This window comes from Rhipicephalus sanguineus, chromosome 10, assembly GCF_013339695.2.
Source record: "Rhipicephalus sanguineus isolate Rsan-2018 chromosome 10, BIME_Rsan_1.4, whole genome shotgun sequence".
NCBI lineage: Eukaryota > Metazoa > Arthropoda > Arachnida > Ixodida > Ixodidae > Rhipicephalus > Rhipicephalus sanguineus.
The window spans coordinates 131,691,074-131,711,602 of NC_051185.1; the positions used below are offsets into that span (position 1 = coordinate 131,691,074).

General features: G+C 45.9%; 1 protein-coding gene across 3 annotated transcripts in view; it reads left to right on the plus strand.

The window, feature by feature from the left end:
* The window catches only part of LOC119372459 (inactive histone-lysine N-methyltransferase 2E), a 533,413-nt gene that overhangs the window by 289,406 nt on the left and 223,478 nt on the right, over positions 1-20,529 (plus strand). For 2 of the 3 annotated variants that reach the window (XM_049419603.1, XM_049419602.1), the window contains one exon: positions 8,328-8,577. In XM_049419603.1, coding sequence (XP_049275560.1) covers positions 8,328-8,577 — 250 coding nt within the window. The remainder of the gene's footprint in view (positions 1-8,327; positions 8,578-20,529) is intronic. The other variant, XM_049419604.1, reaches the window with a different exon arrangement.

The window sequence follows — 20,529 nt, forward strand, 5'->3', positions numbered from 1 at the left end:
GCCTGTTCCGTGTGCGCCATCAGAATTAAAGAAACGCGGCAACTACAAGGCCCTTCTCAACTACAAGGCCCTGATGGTGGCGAAAAAAGCAGCGATTATTCGCCTGGTAGAAGGCGGCCGATCTCGATCAGAAGTTGCTTGGGAGTTTTCGCCGAGTTGGGTGATGAGATCATCAGTCAGCTACTCGAACCAGAGCATGTGGACAGCGACTGCCGTCATGACGTGCCTCTCACACCGTAGCCATCAAATGCAGATTTAGTGTAGGTCGTTGCAGTGCTATTGCCGACCCACAGAGGTGGCCAAACATTGGCTGAAATACAGGCCTACTTGGTCGTGCGTAAGCATGCGTATGTAGAGACGCGCATTGCCAAGTTTTTTCTGGCCGCTGGGCCAATAAAGGGGCTTTTTTCTGGTGAATCCTTTTTTTCAGACTCCCGATTATTTGGAATTTTTGGTGGTTCCCGCCGAGGTTCGAATAAACGGTCGGCGACTGTATACATGTACAGGATGTTAAAACTGCAACGACTTTTCATATTCTACTTATCTGCTGGCGTAAAACATTCCTTAGCAACATACTCTTGAACAGGCAATCTTTTGACAAATTTTCTTCCACGATATAACGTGTTCAGCGTTCAGCCTGGAGACGTCTAAGACAAATTGTACAATTGCACAAAGCGTCGCAGGACACAGCCACAGCTCGCACTGTTGCCCCTTGTAGCTCTGATTACGTGGTGATCACTAGCAGGAAAAAATGAGAGAACGAGGTGGGGGGGGGGGGGGGCTAAGAAGGGAAACCAAACATATCAAATAAAATAAAGAAGTGGTCCTTATCAAACAATCTCAGTGAATAAGTATAGAACTATGATAGAGGCAGCACCCAGATATCACAATTAATTAAGCATCAAGCATTGTCAAGTTACCTGTTGCAGTAAGATGACTGAAGATTCAGTGCCTATGAAACGTAGGCTAAAATGGCTTAGAGATGCTCATGAGAAAAACTATTTGGTATAACGGTCCTCTTCCTAACATCTTTAAGATGGATCCTAATAATTTCCATTATTATATATATGACGAAGGAGACATGGCGTCAGTCAGAACACCAGTTTATTCCAACTGTCGTCATCTTCCTTCATTTCCCAGATTCACCCGTGAACAGTCACATACGCTATAGAAGCTCAATTTCGTTAATTTACTAAGTACAGTCGAACCCACTTATAACGATCCCACATATAACGATCTATTGGTTAGAACAACCATATTTGGGTGCACTTACGATTTTCCTATGCTAACCATTAAAGCTGCATCCACATATAGCGAACATTTTTGAAAGCCTCCTACTTTTACAACGAACACTTCAGACATGGTCGTGGTAAAACTATGGCGCATACAGAACAAAAAAAAAAGTTAAAACATGCCTTCTAAAGCATGAAAGGGGTGCGCGCTCGTGCGTGCCCCACTCCAGTTTACTCGCCACTAAGATGTCCCAGATCGGCGACACAGCACACAGACTTCGGACGCTGCGAGCGAGGCCGCTCTCTTTCCGGGCGTTTCTTCAGTGGTAGAATGGCAGTGAGGAAAAAAAGAGAGATGGGAGGCAGCATGAAACCTTGCAGTCAGCTTTCGCACGATAACCTTTCCTGACGCCGTTCTCTGCAGCTACGACCGCCTACGATGAAGCAACCAGTCACTTGGAACGCAAGAAGTCATAACTTCTTGCATATAGGTTTGCGTCCCTAAACTCATCAATGCCACAATGTGCCGCAAAGGGTCATCCGTCTTTTTGGTAACGCCAGAGACCGGTCGATCGGTGATTATGACTTCCATGCGATTACGGCAATGCCTTCGCGGATAACCATCGGAAAATAGTGAAGACGAGGTGGCGGCCGTCAATGAACGCGCCACTGACTTAAAGCCAACAACTTTATCTCGGTCAGCTGCAGATATCTGCGTGGCTGCACGTATGGCGTAGATTGACGGCGGTACAAGTAGTACAAGCACGCGATGCCGGCGTTCGCAAGTATGCTGTCGCCGCGCCGTGCGAGATAAAGTACGCATCACTTCGTAGAAATGAAAGTAGCTTGCTGATGTTGAGCGGTACGGGCCCTCGAGAAACATCGATGCACTTACAGCGAGTTTATACTTTGTGTTTTATTAGGTGACAACCCAGGCGCGCCGCGCCTCGTCATGCAGGACCGTCAGAGCATCGCAGAGACGTAGAGTGCGCATTGCTTGCAAAATGCTTCTCCGCCACATTGAACGAACAGGCTACTTGCCGCACCCGTGCGCGGTCCGGAGTGAAGCAGGCACGAAGAACGCCAAACGTGCACATATTGTAGTAAGTAGGGTTGTGCGAATAGCAAAATTTTGAGTGTGAAGCCAATTTGAATAATTAAATGCAAATCAAATACTTTTCGAATATTTGTCGAATATCTTTTTAATACTTCAAAGTGAAATTACAGAAAATAAGTTGCAGAGGATCCCTTAGTATATTCTCATGAGATAGCCACATGAAAGCGTTTCTTTTGGCTAGGTTGGTGAAGCGTTGGAGGGGTGGTGTTCCCTAGTTGTCTTATCATAAATGAGGCAATGCAGAGGCCGAATTGTATTTAGTTACATGATTTGATGCACTCAGTATGGTGTCAACAACACTTTATATGCGAAAGGAAAAGACACTATTTCCTCGACTTCTCCTCCTCCAACTTCTGTGGAGGCACAACTGATGTGGTAGACAAGGGTGCGCTCCCTTTGAGTGCGGAGTTTCTCATCTGCCCCATAGGCGTCAGTGTATAAGAACATCTGAAATATTGGACGCTGAAATACTTCAGCATCCAATTTTTTGGACTTTCTGCCCAAATTTCAGGTCTGAGATGGCATTAATTAAAGCCACCACCTCTGCTGCGTCTGTCATTTCGAAGGTTCGAACAAGCGCTTTTGTGAGACAATCTGTTTGCGGCCGTGGCATAGTACGAAGGGCAGCTTTGCTGCAATGCCAGTGTGCTGGGGTGAAGCATACGAAAATCTGATGGAGCCACTGTCATGGCCCAGTTCAGCGATGTGTTTACGGATAAGAACCAAGAATGCATGGAGGCGTGATGGCGGCAGGTGGCAAACGCACGCAGCCCTTATGATAAACATCTTCAGCCAACTGCTCAATAGTGCATGTGGCCTAGCGCAGTGGTGCAAGACCACTAACTGCGCCGCACAAACGCATCGCCTTCACCAATGCCTTCACGAATGAAAGCAGCTCGCCAGCGCTGCACCCGTGTGCGAACGGGAACGGAGTGGCCATGTCATAATTAGGCCTATCGGAATGAACGCTATCATGGCAAACACATGCATACGATACAGCAAGTGCCCTGGCACTGTCGGTGTCAGTTGGTTGGTGATGTGCTGCACACAACTAGGAATGATCGGCTTCACGCGGCAGAAAATGCTGCGTATCGGTGGATATTCGGCGATGTGTGTACGCATCGTTTACATGTGCACACGCATTGGGGAAAGCCAAACGAGTCGACCGTTCTTCCGCCCACAGTCTCTGTTCCGCGTCATCGTTTTCAAGAGAAAGCGCTTTGCTGAAGAGCACTTTGCTGGTAGCAGTGGTGCTCATCACGAGATGCAGATTTGCAATTTGCGGCTGGCACGTAGTTGAGCGGAGTTCGCGGCAGGTACCGAATGTACTCGGGAGAGCCTGTGCGTGCACCAAAATGTCTGATAAGTTTACTGGCATGCGTTAAAGCTATTTCGGATGGTTGTGGTGATTTCACTGCTTGAGTGGAATAAGAAAGCATGAATTCGTTGTTTAGGACTGCCCGACTTTTTGGACCATTTCGTGGTCCCTAGAGGGTCCAAAAAATCAGGCGTTGTGTGTATTTATCTTCCTGGTTTTCGAATACTTCAGATGGTCAAATTCCGGTGCAAATTGAATCACTATTTGAAAAATATTCAAAAGTTTGAATATTCGCACACCCCTAGCAGTAAGCACAATTTTGGTTACTGTTATTATATATTTACCAGTATTATATATTTATCCTCAACATTGCCCTGACACAACATTAAACTCAAGTGGATTTTAAATATGTAAGCAATAGTAGAATTTACACAGACAATTAAGTAAGAATAAAGCAGAGTGATTCGAAAACTAGAAGCAGCGCGAAAAAAACGACGACAAAAATAGGAACACACACAACAGGACTAGCGCTGTACTGCCAACTGAATGTTTATTGAAAAATCACCACTTATAGCTATGCCACCAAAAACGCCTTGTCACACAAAAAATGCCACAAAAAAAATCAACGATTGCGGACATGCTTAGAGTGATTATTTTGGCAGCATGTTACAAAACACATATTGCAGTAAGCAGACCAGAAATAACAATAGAGACCTAGGTAATGTATGGGATGCAAAAGAAGGACAGCTGTCCTGTGTGCATTCTGTCCCTGTTTATTTTTGCACTGTTCTTTATGGATACATAACAGGCTTGCATTCACACGCTATTAAGTTACAGCTAAGAATAAAGATAGCAGGAAGGAAAAGATAAGCCAAGATATCTTCGGTTAGGCAAGTGCTTGTTCTGTTAGATCTAGCATTGGTACCAGTGGTGCTATAGCTGTTCAAATCATATTTGCACCTAAGTAATTGTCTTCGCACCTAAGTCAAACTTACATCCACAAGATCCTTCAAATCGCTGATGTGTGAATGGCACGAGATGCAAAGCGACCCCATTCTTGCATTCTTCAGGTTTCGTAACGAAGCACCATGCAAGAGACATTTCGATAACGACATTATAGCGGAATCAATATTTGCACGACATGCAAAAATTCACCCCTTGCATTGGAAACAAAATGTGGGCTGGGCACAGACATTCGTACGCTTGTTTTTGTCAAGACTGTGCGTGTGCCACCGTGTGACTCTGCTCCACCGATAGGGATGAGCAGACCTCGTTGCCTGCCCTCGCTGGAGGACTCTGGCGGAAAAGAATGTCACTGTCTTTAGTTTTATTTCGGTGGCTTAGTGCCAACAGTATCAGCTTGAGAAGCTGAGCCCAGCCAACATTTAATCTTTCACACGGTGGTGTTGTGATCGCTGTATCCTGTATCTTAAGATACATATGTTATTTAATGTATCGGAAATACAGATACTGATACATGTCTTGCGAGATGTATAGCGATACAGATATAAGATACCCAGAGAGTATCTGAGATGCATGTATCTTCAATACTGCCCAGCACTGCCTGCTGGCAAGGACACCAATCGCAACTCTGCAGGTGCACATAAGTGAAATAGCGCACACTTCGACAGTGACGGAATAAGCAACATGACACAAGCACTATCAACAAATGTTTATTTGAAGCAGCTGAGAAAGACTTATGTACAGAACTCGATGAGGTGAGTATGCATGTCACACAGGCGTGACTGTAAGCTATCTAAAATCGGCACTAAGGAACACAAGTTTCTTTCCAGGTAAACTACAGAAGTCATGCTAACACGTGTGCCTAACCACTCAATCATTTCGGCTTCAATTATCTCACGGACTATCTCCGTCAGATTCTAAGCTGGTAAAAAGGAGCATTGTTAACATGAACTTCGGTAATACTGTGTTGAAAATGCGTCCACATTCAATTATTCAGGCGCATCAGAACCAGGCAACTCGCTTGCTAAAACTGGTTATCTGAAAAACCTACAGGTAGCAGTGCCGGAAAGTTCACTTCACATATTAACTGGCCACACCATCGAGCGCACTGATAGAAAACGTAATGTTGTTGTAATGCCTTATGTGCACAAGATTCCACATAACCTCAAGAAGGCAGTGTAGGGGTGTATCTGTTGTGTTTAGTTCCCCTAAAAAACTTTTCAGCCTTTCCAAATTTAGTGTGCCTAGGAAGGAGCCTCTGGTGACTTGCTCAAAAAAACATAGATCTGAGTTAGTTAAATGAGTTGATCATGCTGTGTATCGGTTCCCGCTTGTTTGTGGAAAGTTCTACATTAACCAATCCGCTAGATGCCCTAACAGTCGTTGAAAGAACGCTGTGGCAATGCACACGAACTCAATGACGGTCTTCTTGCCATGCACTGCGGCACGTGTGGATGTCAGCCTGAATTTGATGAAGTTGATGTGATTGAGTGGTCAGGCGCACGTTGTGTTAGCACGCCTTCTGTTTGTTTATTTTGAAAGTAATTTAAGTTCCTTCGTGCCGCTTTTAGATAGTTTACAGTCATGCCTGTGTAATGTGTGCACCCACCTCACCCGGTTCTGTACACGTCTTTCCCTGCTGTTTTCAAATAAACATTTGTTTATAGTGTCACGTGGTTGTGACATTGATGAAGGCAACAGTCAGTGGGTTCAAGACGAAACATCTTATTTGGGCGTAGCCGATCGCCTGTGGCTCAGGCTGCACTAGCTGGTGTGCTCCCAGTGATTGCTGTATTTCCTGGCATACGACAGTTGAGTCCACTTGAGGCTGCGGCAACAATTTCCGCAGATCCTCCCGCACGATCGCTGTGATGGTGTCGTGCAGGTCTTCGGAATGCAGCGCTTGAGCCTACCCATGAGTAATCGATGGAACGCGACGGACAGTACGCACTTGAAGTGCCTTTTCGATCGTCGTAGCTTCCGCAAGAAATTCCGAGACCGTCTTAGGCGGGTTGCGCAAAAGTCCGGCAAAAAGTTCTTCTTTCACTCCCCGCATCAGGAAGCGAACCTTTTTTTTTTCCTCAGACATAGCGGAGTCGGTGTGGCAAAATAGACTAATTTCTTTAGAGTACAGCATGACGTTTTCGTTCGGCAGCTGCACACGGGTCTCCAAGAGGGTTTCAGCCCTTTGCAGATCACACCTGTAAGTGTGCCAAGGAATGCGGTGTGGAAGAGGTCCCAGGTTGTTGGCGTGGGCTCTTGGTTCTCGTACCAGGCCCTTGCACCATATTCAAGGGCGAAATAGACATGGCAAAGCTTCTCGTCCCCATCCCAGTTGAACGTTGCGGCCTGGTCGTACGTGTCCAGCCAGCTTTCTGGATTCGTAGCTCTCTGGGCTGGTGCATGACGACTGTAGCAGACGGTACAAGGGCTGCCATCGTCTCTGCAATCGATGTCGTGGTCTTAGGCTGCCTGCTGGTTTTGGAAATTAGTCTGTACTCGGCCTGTGGCTAGTTCGACGGATTCCCGTTAGCGTCATCGTCTTTGCGGGGGTGTCTGGATCACGAACGAAGCACACCTCCACCAGATGTCACGTGGTTGTGACGTTGATGAAACCAGCAGTTGGCGGGTTCAAGTCAAAACTTTTTATTTGGGCAAACCTGTGCCCGGAAAATGAGAAGTCAAACTACAAGCGATACATGCTGTACACTGGTAGCGGCGAACAGAGCGTCGGACGTCGATAATCTGATCTGCGGTTAGGCGCGCCGGCATTTATACATGTGGCATCGAACATTTGAGTTTTATCGCAGGTGGCCGCGGTAGTTCCAGAATAAACTCAGCTGTTCCCGTTTGCACGCTCAAGCCTATCAGTAGATTCTAAAATAATCTGGACGCTTCGCAGACATTCGGGCGTGGTTTGCGAAAGGCAGTGGCTATACGTGTAATGGACTGGTTACATAAAAATACAAAAAGGAGCGCGCGTGGCAATAGTTTGTGTTCGTGTCATCTGGCTTACTCCGTCCCTGTCCCAGTGTATGCTATTCCGCTGAGATGATGTACCAGCAAACCCAAGCTGCTCTTCTGCTGGTGCACATTGATGAAGGTGAACTGCTACAAAAACTGGGAGGGCCGATTTCTCAGAAGTATGTTTTGGCATGTAGCATTGCTCGTTGACCGTGTAGCATAAGAATGGCTCGGCTGACTTTGATCCTGTTTTCTTTTTTTAAATCACTGAAATCTTGAGAGGATAAGGTTATTGTACATGTTGCGTAGGGCATAGATTTTTCCTATGGAATAATTTGCACGTGACAAGTTCTGTTGCAATACATGAAGCTGATGGTGATTACGAGAACAGAAATCTGGGCGAGTTCTCTATACATGTGATGTTCTCTATAAAAATCTAAAAGGAATGGAAAATTATTGATAATTTCGTCCTCTGTAGCGTCATGCTACCATGTTATGTATATGTAATCCGATTATGTAGCACAGTGTAATTTGAAAATTACTCAAAGCATCACAATAAAAGTACATATAAGTAATAATTTCATTATTAATATTCAGTAATTTAATTACTGATGGTCAACAAAAAAAAAGAGTGATTGCCGCCTCTTTAAGTAGTGTTTTTGTGCAAACTAAATTGTCGGATGAACCTTTTGATAAAGCTGCGAGACCATTAAGGCCAGTGGTGTATGTGCAGCAGCAGCAGCAAGCGACGAAGGAGCACACAGTCTCGGCGCACACGCACACGCAGCAACAGTGGTGGGCCCGAGCTGCTTCTGGCGGCTGCGGCCACAGTGGGTGGCCTTGAGTGCCCCGAGGGCGTGTCCTTCCCACCGCCAGCCTCCTCTCCCGAGGAAGAGGAGCCCTCGTCACCGCCACCGACAGAGCTCTCACCCCAGCCAGGCTCCCCACAGGGCCAGCCGCCTCCTCTGCCAAAGTCTAAGAGGGTCAGTTGCATGCTCTCACTCGAGGCATGCATGCATTAATGCATGGAGCAGCACTGTCATGTGGCGAAACTAGCAGTAGCACACACTTACAGTGATGTAAGTGCTTGGCCAATTGCACCATATTGTGCCACAGCTTTGGGTTGTCCCACCCTGTCGGAGACATTCAAGGGGACACGTAAGGGACTTTTTTCATATTAGTGAATTACAACTTCGCAGTCTCAAAAGCCCCCACTCACAGCACGAGAAGACACTTGACAGGCGAAAAAAATGCGGAAAGAAATAATACATGTGGTGCCGCTGCCTCGAAGTTCCCACAGCAGGCCAGAAATTGTTTACGTTTAAACATATCAAGTTTCAGAAAATTTCATTTAACCAGTGTGGCCAAAACGCACAAAAAGGTAAAAAAAACCTAATGTAGCGCAACTTCTGCATGTTGTGCTACTGTAGCTCTTGTGTAGATCTTAGTGTAGTTCTGAATTCTGCCCCTAATGCAGCTCCACCACCGGAGGAAGCGCGTAGCACGGGCAACCCAGCGTTTACCTTGGCAGTTGTGCGCTTGCCGAGGCGGTGGCTCCCTCTCTTACGTGGCGTGGGTCTTAGCTGGAGGTTTCAAAAGTGATTTTCGTGATTTTAGGTCAATTATTGCGATTAATTCTTGCCTATTTCTGTAGTTTATATATTTTAGACCTTGTTAGCTTATTTTGCACTGGTTTTGAGCATTGTTAGCCTTGTTTTAGGCCTGTATTGACCACTGCGTGACTGTGTAACGTAAGACAGTGCATGGATGACAAGCAAGGCCCCTAAAGCGCTACGCACTTCAAAAGACTTTGAAATTCATGATGTCACAATGAAGGAAAGAAGGGGAAATCTTAAGGGCTCGTTTTTCTTTGCTAGACCCAACATGAATTAGAACTTAGACAAAAAAGCATTTTTGTCTGTTAGGTCTAATTAATGATGTCACAATAGCATTAATGCGCTTCAATTTCAGTGTGGAATTCATGCATGAAGCGTCTTCCCTTTTTATAAAAAACCTATGATGGCAGAATTAATGACAATGGAGTTGTGAAAGAATAATTTATCTGTCTAAACTGATTCAATGTTTCACTTTAGTGTCCCTTTAACAGTACCTGCACGAAAGAAGAGGAATTGTTTGAGGCGCTCGTTTCTTTGTTCGATTCAAGCAATGGAACCAACAGACATTTAAGCCATGAAAAGGAAAGGGAACATTATTTGTTGTTTTTAACTGTAGTTTAATGATTTTGATCTAAATTGAGACGAAAAAGCACTCTCACTCGGTGGGGCCTGAACCCACAACCTTCAAATTACGGGTCTGGTCCTCTACAAATTGAGCTACGATGGAGAGTGCTCCCTCGTCCACTTAGTTCGGTATTTAAGTGTGTGATTCCCAGGGAGTGTTGACTAGAACCACTCATATTCAAAGTGGTGTGTGTGGAACACTCTTTTTGTAAGAGGTCATCATGTGGCACATGATCTTTGCACAAGGTGGCAGTTGACCAATAAACCCTCACATGCTAATTAAAGGGACACTAAAGGCAAATATTAAGTCGACGTTGATTGTTGAAATAGCGGTCAAGAAACCTCGTAGCGCTGCTTTTGTGCCAAGGAAGTGCTTATTTTGAAACAAAATCACGTTTTTAGTGGTCCGCATCGCGTTAGCGTGCTTCAAATCTCCCGCCTGAAAATACGACTCTCATACGTCACTGCTGCCGTGCCCAACGTTGCCCGCTTTTACTGCGCGGCCACCGACACTAGTAGCAGCCGAGCGGAAGTAGCGGGACCCACAGTAGCAACAACGGCGCTGCGGCAGAGACTTGCTCGGATGGGCACATTCAAAGCCGTCACCAAGTTGCGGTTGGTCTCGTAATCCTCAGTACGAAAGTGCAGCGAGCACACACGCAGAGGTTTTGACTGTTTAGCACACTGGCGCAATGGCATGACACTAAGCCACTTGAGTGTAAGGGTTCATTCCGCGGCACCCAGTGAAAAGACACACCGGTTTCCTTGCTGCAGCACTGGCATTGTGCACCATTCGGGCATCCGGCAATATCACACGCATGCGGCATTTTGTCGAACTTTCTGTCAGAGCGACTTTCATGAGCGCGCAATACACGCACGGCAGTACGCGATCCCGAAACTACGACTGAGACGGGCGAGGCGCAGTTCGGCGAAAGCGAAACCTTTGAACCACGCGCGCCGTTCCCCATGGCAACGCCACGGAGGTTTTGTTTTCCATGAATCTAGCGGAAACGAACAAACAGCATTTTATTACGTCTTTTGATGCTCGGAATGTCCTTTTTTTACTGCTGCTAGTTTGATTACTAGTGATTCATTGTAAGCCGACTTCCCTACGTCATCGGGATCACTTCGAAAATGTCCCACTCGTGGCGCTCATCATGTGATACATTTAGCTTAATTTCTCGTTAAGTAGGGCACTGCTGCTGATAATATTGCCGTTTTAGAAGTTGTCATACATTGGGCTTTCACTCTGACATAAATTGTTATTTGCCTTTAGTGTCCCTTTAAGGCATCGAAACGGAATAAAACCAGCGGGAAACACAAGACACAGTGAAAAGAAAATGACTGCACAGGCTGGCACTTACAACTGAACAATATGTAAATTTGAAAGGCTAATTTATGCACGCTATGCACATGCTGTGTTTGCTTCTTAATAGTCTGTCAGTGTATGTACTGACAGACTCACTCATGCACATATGGCATAACAACAAAATTATCTTGGTCGCCTGAAGAAGCAGAAGGAGTAGCTGCTTCTGCCCTGCACAGTCTTTTAAAACCCGTCCAACGACCGTATTGCCCGTGATATGCAAGGTACTCGGTATTCGTCCCTTGCTACGTAATATGCACCTTGAGCATGACAGAGGACGGTTTAAAGCCTGTGTAAGATACCTTAGCCATATGCTTGCAAACATCCAGGCTATGCACGGACAAAGCATGCACTTAAGAGGGCTACACCTCAGTTGTGTTAGATGGCACTGAATCCCGGAAGGACTCTGTTGTAATGCACGGAACAAATGCTGCTTACGGAGAAATTCTCGGGGTTACTTTTGCAATTCGACATGTCATCCATGTTCCAGGGGAAGTGTATGTACTGACAGACTCACAACAGGCATGCCAGGCATTCCTATCAGGACATGGCACCCTGAGAGCGGCACGCCAAATTCTCAAACAGAGCCTGCAAAATGCTTTTACCACATCTCCCCGCATCCACTTACTCTGGACCCCCTGGTCATACCTCGCTGCCAAGCAATGAACACGCACATGCAGTTGCCCACAAAATTTCCCTCTGGTCAGCTCGGCGTGGTGAGGCGACCAGTTCAGGGTGGGGGATTCATTACAGAGACATCCTCCGCCATTATACACGCATTCGCTGCACTCACTGCGTGCCACCGCCGTCCTTCTCACAAGAGGAAGCAGTGGCACTATGTCAGTTGCAAATTGAAACTTCTCCAAATATTGTCTCTCTGAACAAATTCTACTTGCACTGTTATGCAGACAATAGTCCGGGCTGTGGCAGGCCGCCCTCAATCTTCCATGTCACGATTGAGTGCACCGCAAACCACTTCCCTCTCTTGCCAACTGTCCTCTACCCGCTGCGCAAATAAAGAGTTGTGGGACGATGCCCTCCGCAACGGACGTCCTGAGGTCCTCCGAGCCATAATATGATGGGCTCGACACATCGCCGGAATCATTAGAGAGTTTTAGCTAGTTACGGAAATACGGTACGCAAATACGCTACCGTATGACGGTACCGCTCCTCCTTTCCAGGTCGTTGGCCTTTTGCCGATGAAGGCACCCCAAAAAAAATTACTGTGGGGCTGTCACGCCTCATTGTTGCCCGTCAGCCCATGCATTGTTAACGAGACACCTATCATTTGGGGTACGCATTGTCACTGGAATGGGGAGCTGCGAAAGCACAGCCAGCGGGAAAGGAGGAACGCTACCGTACTGCCTTACCGTACTTGCGTACCCAGAGTTCGTAGCGGTCCTTGAAACCCTTGAAAACCCTGAAATTTTAAAATGGCATTTTCAAGGCCTTGAAAACCCTTAAATTTGTCTGAGGTCCTTAAAAGTCCTTGAATTTCGTCAATCGAAGTACGTTCAGCCGTAATTTACCGGATTTCCTTTGAGCGCCTGGCAACTATGTGCTCGAGCCAACAAAGCATCCAAGCCAATCGGTCTCTCTGGCCGTAACGCAGTGTGGTTCCAGTAGAAGGCAGCAGCAGCAGCAGCAGCGATGGAGCTAAGCCTAGCTTTTTTGTGGAGACTGTGTGCAAGTGTGCACGGATATTCGCAGTCGCGTCGTTTATGGTGGCACTATGCCGGGCAAGTGCAATTTTCAGCCGTCATGGTTATGCATTGCTGCTTATAGGGACTGGATTTCACTGGATACGTCAAACTCGCATCGGGCAAAGTGTAAGTCATGTGGGAAGAGCTTCGACGTGTCATCAGTGGGGGAGTCTGCCCTTAAAAGTCACATGAAGAGTGCAAGACACGTTGAGAACACAAAGCGACTCCAGTCCGTGGTAACGTGTGGACCTACATGGTGCCAGCCGTTAATGAGCAATGCGTAGAGCCAGTTCCATCGTCGTCCGACATGAGCAGCATCTGCCAAGCGCACGAGTGTGTGACCGACGCGGAGATACTGTGGACACTGAAGATGGTGACGTCCGACTACTCTTACAACTCATCATCCCGCACAGGGTATTTATTCAGGAAAATGTTCGCTGAAAGTAACATTGCTAGGGCCTTCTCCTGTGGGGAAAAGAAGTCCGCGTGTGTTGTGTGTCATGGTGTAAGACCATTTTTTCTCTCTTGCCTGAAATGCGGGGCAGTCTGAAGGGTACACCATTCTTTTCGACGAGTCCTTGAACGACTGCTTATAGAAAAAACAGATGGACATCCGCTTGCGGTTCTGGAGCACAACGCCGGAGCACGTAACGCCGCGATACTACACGTTGGTTTTCATGGGACACTGGCCGCCGAAGAACTCCAGGAGAAACTTCTAGGTGCCTTGACAGATTTGCCGCTGGAGAAAACCGTCCAGCTGTTGATGGATGGCCCCAACGTAAACCTGAAGTGTCTTAGAGGCATGCAGGATTACCTGCAGAAAAACCATCAAGTTCAATGTTTCAACTTGGGCACCTGTGGACTACACACCATTCATAACGCTTACAGGGCGGGTGTTGTTGCCAGCAAGTGAGGCCTAGGAAATCTTCTGTCAAGCCTCAGTGCCATGTTTCATGATGCACCAGCACGAAGAGAAGATTTCTCCACTGTCACAAGCCAAGAGACATTCCCTCTGAACTTTGCTCCACATTGCTGGGTTGAGAATGCAGCCATGATTGAACGTGCCATTGCACTGTGGGATGATGTGAAGAAATATGTGGAATGCACAAAAAGCAAAGAGGTGAACACACCAAGGTGTGCATCATACACACAGATATGTGCCTTTTGCCAGGACCCGCTGCTGTTGGCCAAACTTAAGTTTGAGCTTGGCATTGCAATGATTCTTAAACCATTTCTCACTGACTACCAGCTGGACAAACCGCTGATCTTCTTTTTGAAAAGGGATCTGGAGAGTCTCTTGAGGAAACTCCTCACGAGGTTGGTGAAATACTCAGTGCTGTCAGCTTCTACAGGAATGGTAAGCACACTCGAAATGGACCTCACAGACCCAAATAACCATGTGTCTGCTGAGAAGGTTGACATCGGGCATGCTGCTGAACAAATAGTCAGATCTACAAAGGTGAGCGCCAAAGGAGTATTTGCCTTTCGAATGGAATGCAAACAGTTCCTTATAGCTACAACAAAAAAAATTCAGGGGAAGAGCCCACTAGCATATCAGCTGGTTAGGAGCCAGGCTTTGAGGCCATTTGGCTGGAGTCGAGCAAAGACAGGCTCCTCCCGCCAAATGGCCTCAAAGCCTGATGAGTGTCTTCCAAGCTTCAGAAAAGTCCTAGACGCACTCATTGCAGTTGGATGATTAGATTAGCATGAGCGCGGTACTTGGTGAATACGCAGAACTTCTGCAGGAGAAGAAGCCCAATCTGCGGTAGTTTGACAAACGCTCTTCTAGTCTTCATGAATTTTATCTTGAGCTGCTAAAGATTGATCCATCATATATGCACCTGTGGAAGGTTGTACGACTTCTTCTAGTCTTGAGCCATCGACAGGCCTCTGTTTTTTATTCAGAATACCCCTAAAGGCCCTCAACGAGGGTATTACATACGGGGACATTTTACAATAAATTGGGAAAAATAACAGAGTGAGAAAAACAGTAAAAAGTAGAATCTTGACGATTGGCTGGTATACATACAGTCAGAAAACAACAACGACAATGAAATAAATGCAAACTACAACATACTGAAGTAACTAGACACAAATGGTAAAAAAAGAACGAAAAAGGTGCAAGCATAGTAGGCAGTTACCGAATGCCTACGCAAACAGAGTACATGAAATACTGAAATGCACAATACAAAAGGAATACCGCTACAATATGCGAAATGAAAAGGAAAAAAGGTGAAAAGAAATGAATTAGGTAGGACACCACGTTTAGGCAATACGCTCAGTGCGTAGAAGATCTTGAAGTTTCGTTATGTTTTTTTTTTCAGTAGCTACGTGCAATGATAAATGGTTCCATTCAATGATAGTGCGTGGTATGAATGAATTAGCGAAACGATGAGTGTGACATATGGGTCGTTTGACTTTGTACTGGTGATCGCGGCGAGGAAAAATGTTGAGGATTGGGCAAGTTGGTTCGTCGTACTTGAAATGGTATAGCGCATTACGGGGAAGAAGAAACGGCCTAGCAGACCGACACAAGAGGACAGAGCGCTCTGTCGCTATACCATTTCAAGTACGAGGAAAAATGACTGCAGGTGGCTGAAAGAAATCGTCAGAAAGAATTGAATGATGGTATAGTTTGTGAAAAAGTGAAAGGCGAGCGGCTTGGCGACGATGAGATAAGGGTTCAAGTTCGGCGCAATCTCTTAGTGCAGTGATGCTTGAATGACGTCAGTAATCTGAAAAAATGAAACGCACAGCACGGTTTTGCAAGGATTCAATATTCTGGATAAGATAGGCTTGAACTGGGTCCCAAATAGCTGAAGCGTATTCAATTTTTGGTCGAACGAGTGTTAAGTAGGCAAGCTTACGTATATAGGGAGGGGCATTTTTTAGAGAATGTTTGATAAGACCGAGTGAACGATTAGCTGAAGCAAGGATGACGTCAATGGGATAATGCCACGTGAGATCTGATTGAAAGTGAACACCAAGGTATTTATAACTAGTACTAAGTGTTATTTCGGCATTATTTAAAATGTAAGATGTTGGTATGCGGCCATTATGTAGGGTAAATGAGATTAACTTTGTTTTGGATTCATTCAGGGTCATTAACCATGAGGTGCACCAAGTATTAATATTGACAAGGTCGGATTGAAGGAGCTCACGATCGGCATTACTGGATATGTTACGGTTTTACGTATTATAATACTGTCACACGTAGCTGCTTTTACACCATTCGATGTTTACTTATTCATGTACGCTGATTTCATTGTTCAGTGTGTATTTTATTTATTTGCCACATTAACTGTATCCCCCCCCTATGTAATGCCTTCTGGGCCTTTAGGGTATCTGAATAATAATAATAATAATAATATAGTACACAATCATCGGCGAATAGTCTAATATGAGACGACACACAATTAGGCAAGTCATTAATATAGATTAGGAAAAGCAACGGACCGAAAACACTACCCTGAGGGACACCTGATGTTACGTTCACATAATTAGAATGAGAGTTATTAACGAGTGTGTACTGTGTTCTGTGCGAAAGGAATTCTTTAATCCATGCAATAACATTGGGGTGAATGTTAAGTTGGGTTAGTTTTAGTATAAGCCTGTGGTGGGGAACGCGATCAAACGCTTTTGAATAATCCAGAAAGATAGCATCAACGTGAAAACCAGAGTCTAGTGATGAGTGCAAATCATGTACAAAACCGGCGAGCTGAGTGTCACAAGAATATCCTTTGCGGAAACCGTGCTGTTGCTTAAAGATGATAGTGTGTTCCTCAAGATAGTTGATGATTTGAGTGTAAATGATATGTTCCAGTAGCGTGCAGATTGTATTGGTTAAAGAGATTGGGTGATAGTTGAGTGGTACGGAGCGATCACCGGACTTAAAGATGGGAATGCATACCTGCTGTCACTGACTGTCACTGACGGGTGGCTGATACAGGATGATTGCCTAATGTTGATGTGAAATGCCTCCGCGATCTCTCGTGCGGTGCGATCATGGTGCTTAAACAAAATGATTGTATTTGAAAGGCGCGCCTTGCATCCACACTTTGCACAGTGTAAGGCCAAATGCGTTAGCGGCCTGTCCTTTAAAGATGACTGGTGCTCCCTTAAGCGAATATTTATGCAGCGACCAGTCTGCCCCAGTTTGGGGCAGACTGGTCGCTGCATAAATATTGATCATGGTCGCTGCACCATGATCGCACCGCACGAGAGATCGCGGAAGCATTTCACATCAACATTAGGCAATCATCCTGTATCAGCCACCCGTCAGTGACAATTTTCGAAAAAGAAGTGTCACTGCTAAAGCGGATAATGAACACATGAGATACGGTACGATGACATGGATTTGAAATTACGACGGTGCGCATGGGCAGAGGGTGACTACTTTGATATATAAATGTTCCTTTTCTGAATAAAACCTTCAGTTGATAGTAGCGCTGGTGGTGTACCCTTCTTTTCTGTGTCCGTGTCAGTGTGCGCTAAAAATAAGTTACAATGCACTCATACCAACTAGCTCGTCTTTCAGTATTACTTCGTATAATCTTGTTCGTTATATGACGTTTCATAGGTAATGCTGAAAGCTTGCCAATTATAATGTCGTGATCAGACAAGCCATCCACGTTGGGCAAAGCAACACAAATTTCAGGATTATTAGTTAGAATAAGGTCAACAATATTTGCAGACGAAGCCGCCTTACCTGTGGGACTAGTAATGAGCTGCGTTAAAGAAAAGTCAAGACAGGTTTGAAGAAAGCAGTGCTCCTCTGTTCGAGTTGGAGAAGCAGATAAAATTGGCCAGTTAATTCCAGGAAAGTTGAAGTCACCAAAAATGAGGAGAACATAGTTAGGAAAGCGATCAACAAGAACATAGAGAATTCTTTAGAATTCTTCAGAGAAAGTGGCGCTCACGTTAGGTGGTCGATAAAATACGCCAATCAACAAATGTCTAAAGTCACATTTCACAGTCACCCATATGCATTCTAAAAAATAGTCTATTGGAACATTAGCTTCCAAAAGAATGCCACCGCCTTTTTTCTGCTTACGATCACAGCGAAAAATTTTAAACGAGGACCAACTGTTCAAAATATGCTCGTCCGACACGGTATCGTCGAGCCATGTCTCCCTAAGTAAGACTAAAGACGCTGAGCTTGAATCAATGATGGATGATAAAGCAATAGATTTGCTTTAGAGGTTTTAGCGTCAACCGACAGGTATCTGTTGAAAACCTCAAGCAGATCTCACATGTGTCGCAGCGAATTGTCTGTGATGCAGTAAGCAAGGCTGGTGGTGTCATGAGCATTGCAATAACAAGCAAATTGCGTAGATCTGTATCAGCTGCATACAGCCGCTATCAGGCCTACTTGGAGGAGACGAAAAAATTGTTAACGAGCAGGCAAAGACATCCAAGAGAAGTCAAGTTGAAGAAGAAGAGATTCACAGTATGATAGTAAAGAGGCGGAAGCTTGAAGAAACGATTGCTGACTTAACAGCTTGCGCTGACAACTACGCTGAGCGGGCAGAAGCTACAAGTGAGATCTCTCTTATTGTGAAGTCAAACAGCCTCAGAAAAAAACGGTGAAAGAAAAGGCTTTGGAACTTGCAAAAATGAATGAGAAGCTAAAAGGGAAGCTTCATGAACTTAGTATCGGGTCCACTACCTGAAGATGGCCTTTTCTTTGTGCGTATGTGTCTGTGTATGCAATACGCTTTAATTGTGAGATGCAATATGTCTTCATATTGATTGTAAAAATGTATTTGCTTGTGTTTTTGTGAAATAAAGTATGAATTTTTATGCTGTGAAAAGTAGCGTTGTCTTTTTCTGCAATTTAAAGTGTTACTTTAGGACCTTGAAAAGTCTTCGTAAGGTCCTTGAAATTCCTTGAAAACCCTTGAATTTTATTTCTCACAGTTGCTATGAACCCTGGTACCATATTGCCGTAACTTGCTAAAACTCTCTATTCTACGGACCCCAGACTAGGGATTTTCCCTACGCTCCTCGCTCAATGACAATTTTCATAATAAAAATGTCTTTCTCTCTCTCTCTCTGCTCTTTGAGCAGCTTCTCGGCAACCATTCTCATCACCACTGCATCAGTGACACACGGTTGCATCTGTCTGTTAAGGGGGGACACTGTGAAACCTCGTTAATACGTACCTGCCAGGAACGCGGCATAACTACGCACTAAACGGTAGTACACATTAAACACAAAGTACAAATTTGCATCTCCAAGCCTACGTCATCGCCACCAGCAAATAAATAGAGTGCCACAGCAAATATTGCTTAAAGTACCCACCGCAAAGCTCTTTTTTGCCAAAGTGGAGAAAAGATCCTGTCACTTTTGCACGACCGCCCGATAGTGCGCAGTGGCGACGCCAAAGAGCATTTCAAAACTACTACAGGGTCCAGGATACGCAGTCAACGCAGTGACCGACATAGCGACAGAACGGACAGTGTCTGCTTTCTGCGATGTGTGTGTGTGCATCTAACCGCAATCTGCTACTAAACAAAAACTGACACAGTTCTAGTGAAACGCGGTACGGCCGCGTGGAGCCGATCTTCTCTCGGCTAGTTGCGTGCAGCGCGTCGCCTACTCGGCTCACGCCGTCACTGCCGGGCCACTTGCTGTGCCGCATGCACACATTTGTCGTGAGAATGCTGTTCGTACCCACTACGCTCCAGATCGTGCACAGATGCGGCGAGTAGCTTGTTCGGTTAACGCAGCAATGACGAGCTTCATCCAAGCGATGCGTACACCGCGACGCTTTAGCGGTCTTGGCAGCGGACGGAGGCACGTTGGGTGGTCGCGTAATAAAAGCGTGCAGTATGGTTACAACTGCGCTACGCTTGCTGTACCGTACACGTGCGTTTAGTGTGACAGCGTCAATGCTGCGAGGTTTCACTGCGCCCGCGACCCGCAACGCTAACTACGCAACAGCGATCTGCTTTCGCTACTACAAAGCGTTGCACGCCTGATGACGGCTTAGTAGCGTTTGCTGTCGGGCTAGCTGGTACATGGCTGAAGTTCTTCGTCCCTGTCCGAGCATTTGCGCCATCAATTCAACTTGAGCCTTGAAGGCGGCCCCGCACAATGAGGCGGCAGCGATCGTCGGCCTAGCGCGTTCAGGTTGTCACATAATAAAAGCGTGCAGCAGGCTTAAAAAGTAGCACTGCACCGAATGCGTGCCCGAGCAGATAGCTCAAGATACTTATTGTGATAAGGTTGTCGGCGATAAGTCATGCCGGCGCGTTCGTCGGTGGCCGCCACCTCACCTTCGTTTTTTCCCGATGCTTACCCGCAAAGGCGTCGCCGCATCGCGTGGAAGTCGGAATCGGTGGTCGACCGATCTCCGCACTTCTCAAAAAGACGGAAGACCTTTGGCGGCACATAGTGGCGTCGGGAAGTTGAGCGGCGCAGTAAAATTTTATGGCACAAAAAGTTATCGCGGTACGCAGGGTACGCACTAACCAGTAGGCATACGGCAAATCACTACGGCTTAAGCGGTCAGCGAATGCATTGGGCTGTATGGGACTTGGTCGGGGATTCGTCGCAACTACGCGGGTACATATTAACGAGGTTTGACTGTACCTGGGGCTATCTTGTTCATTCTTTGACCAG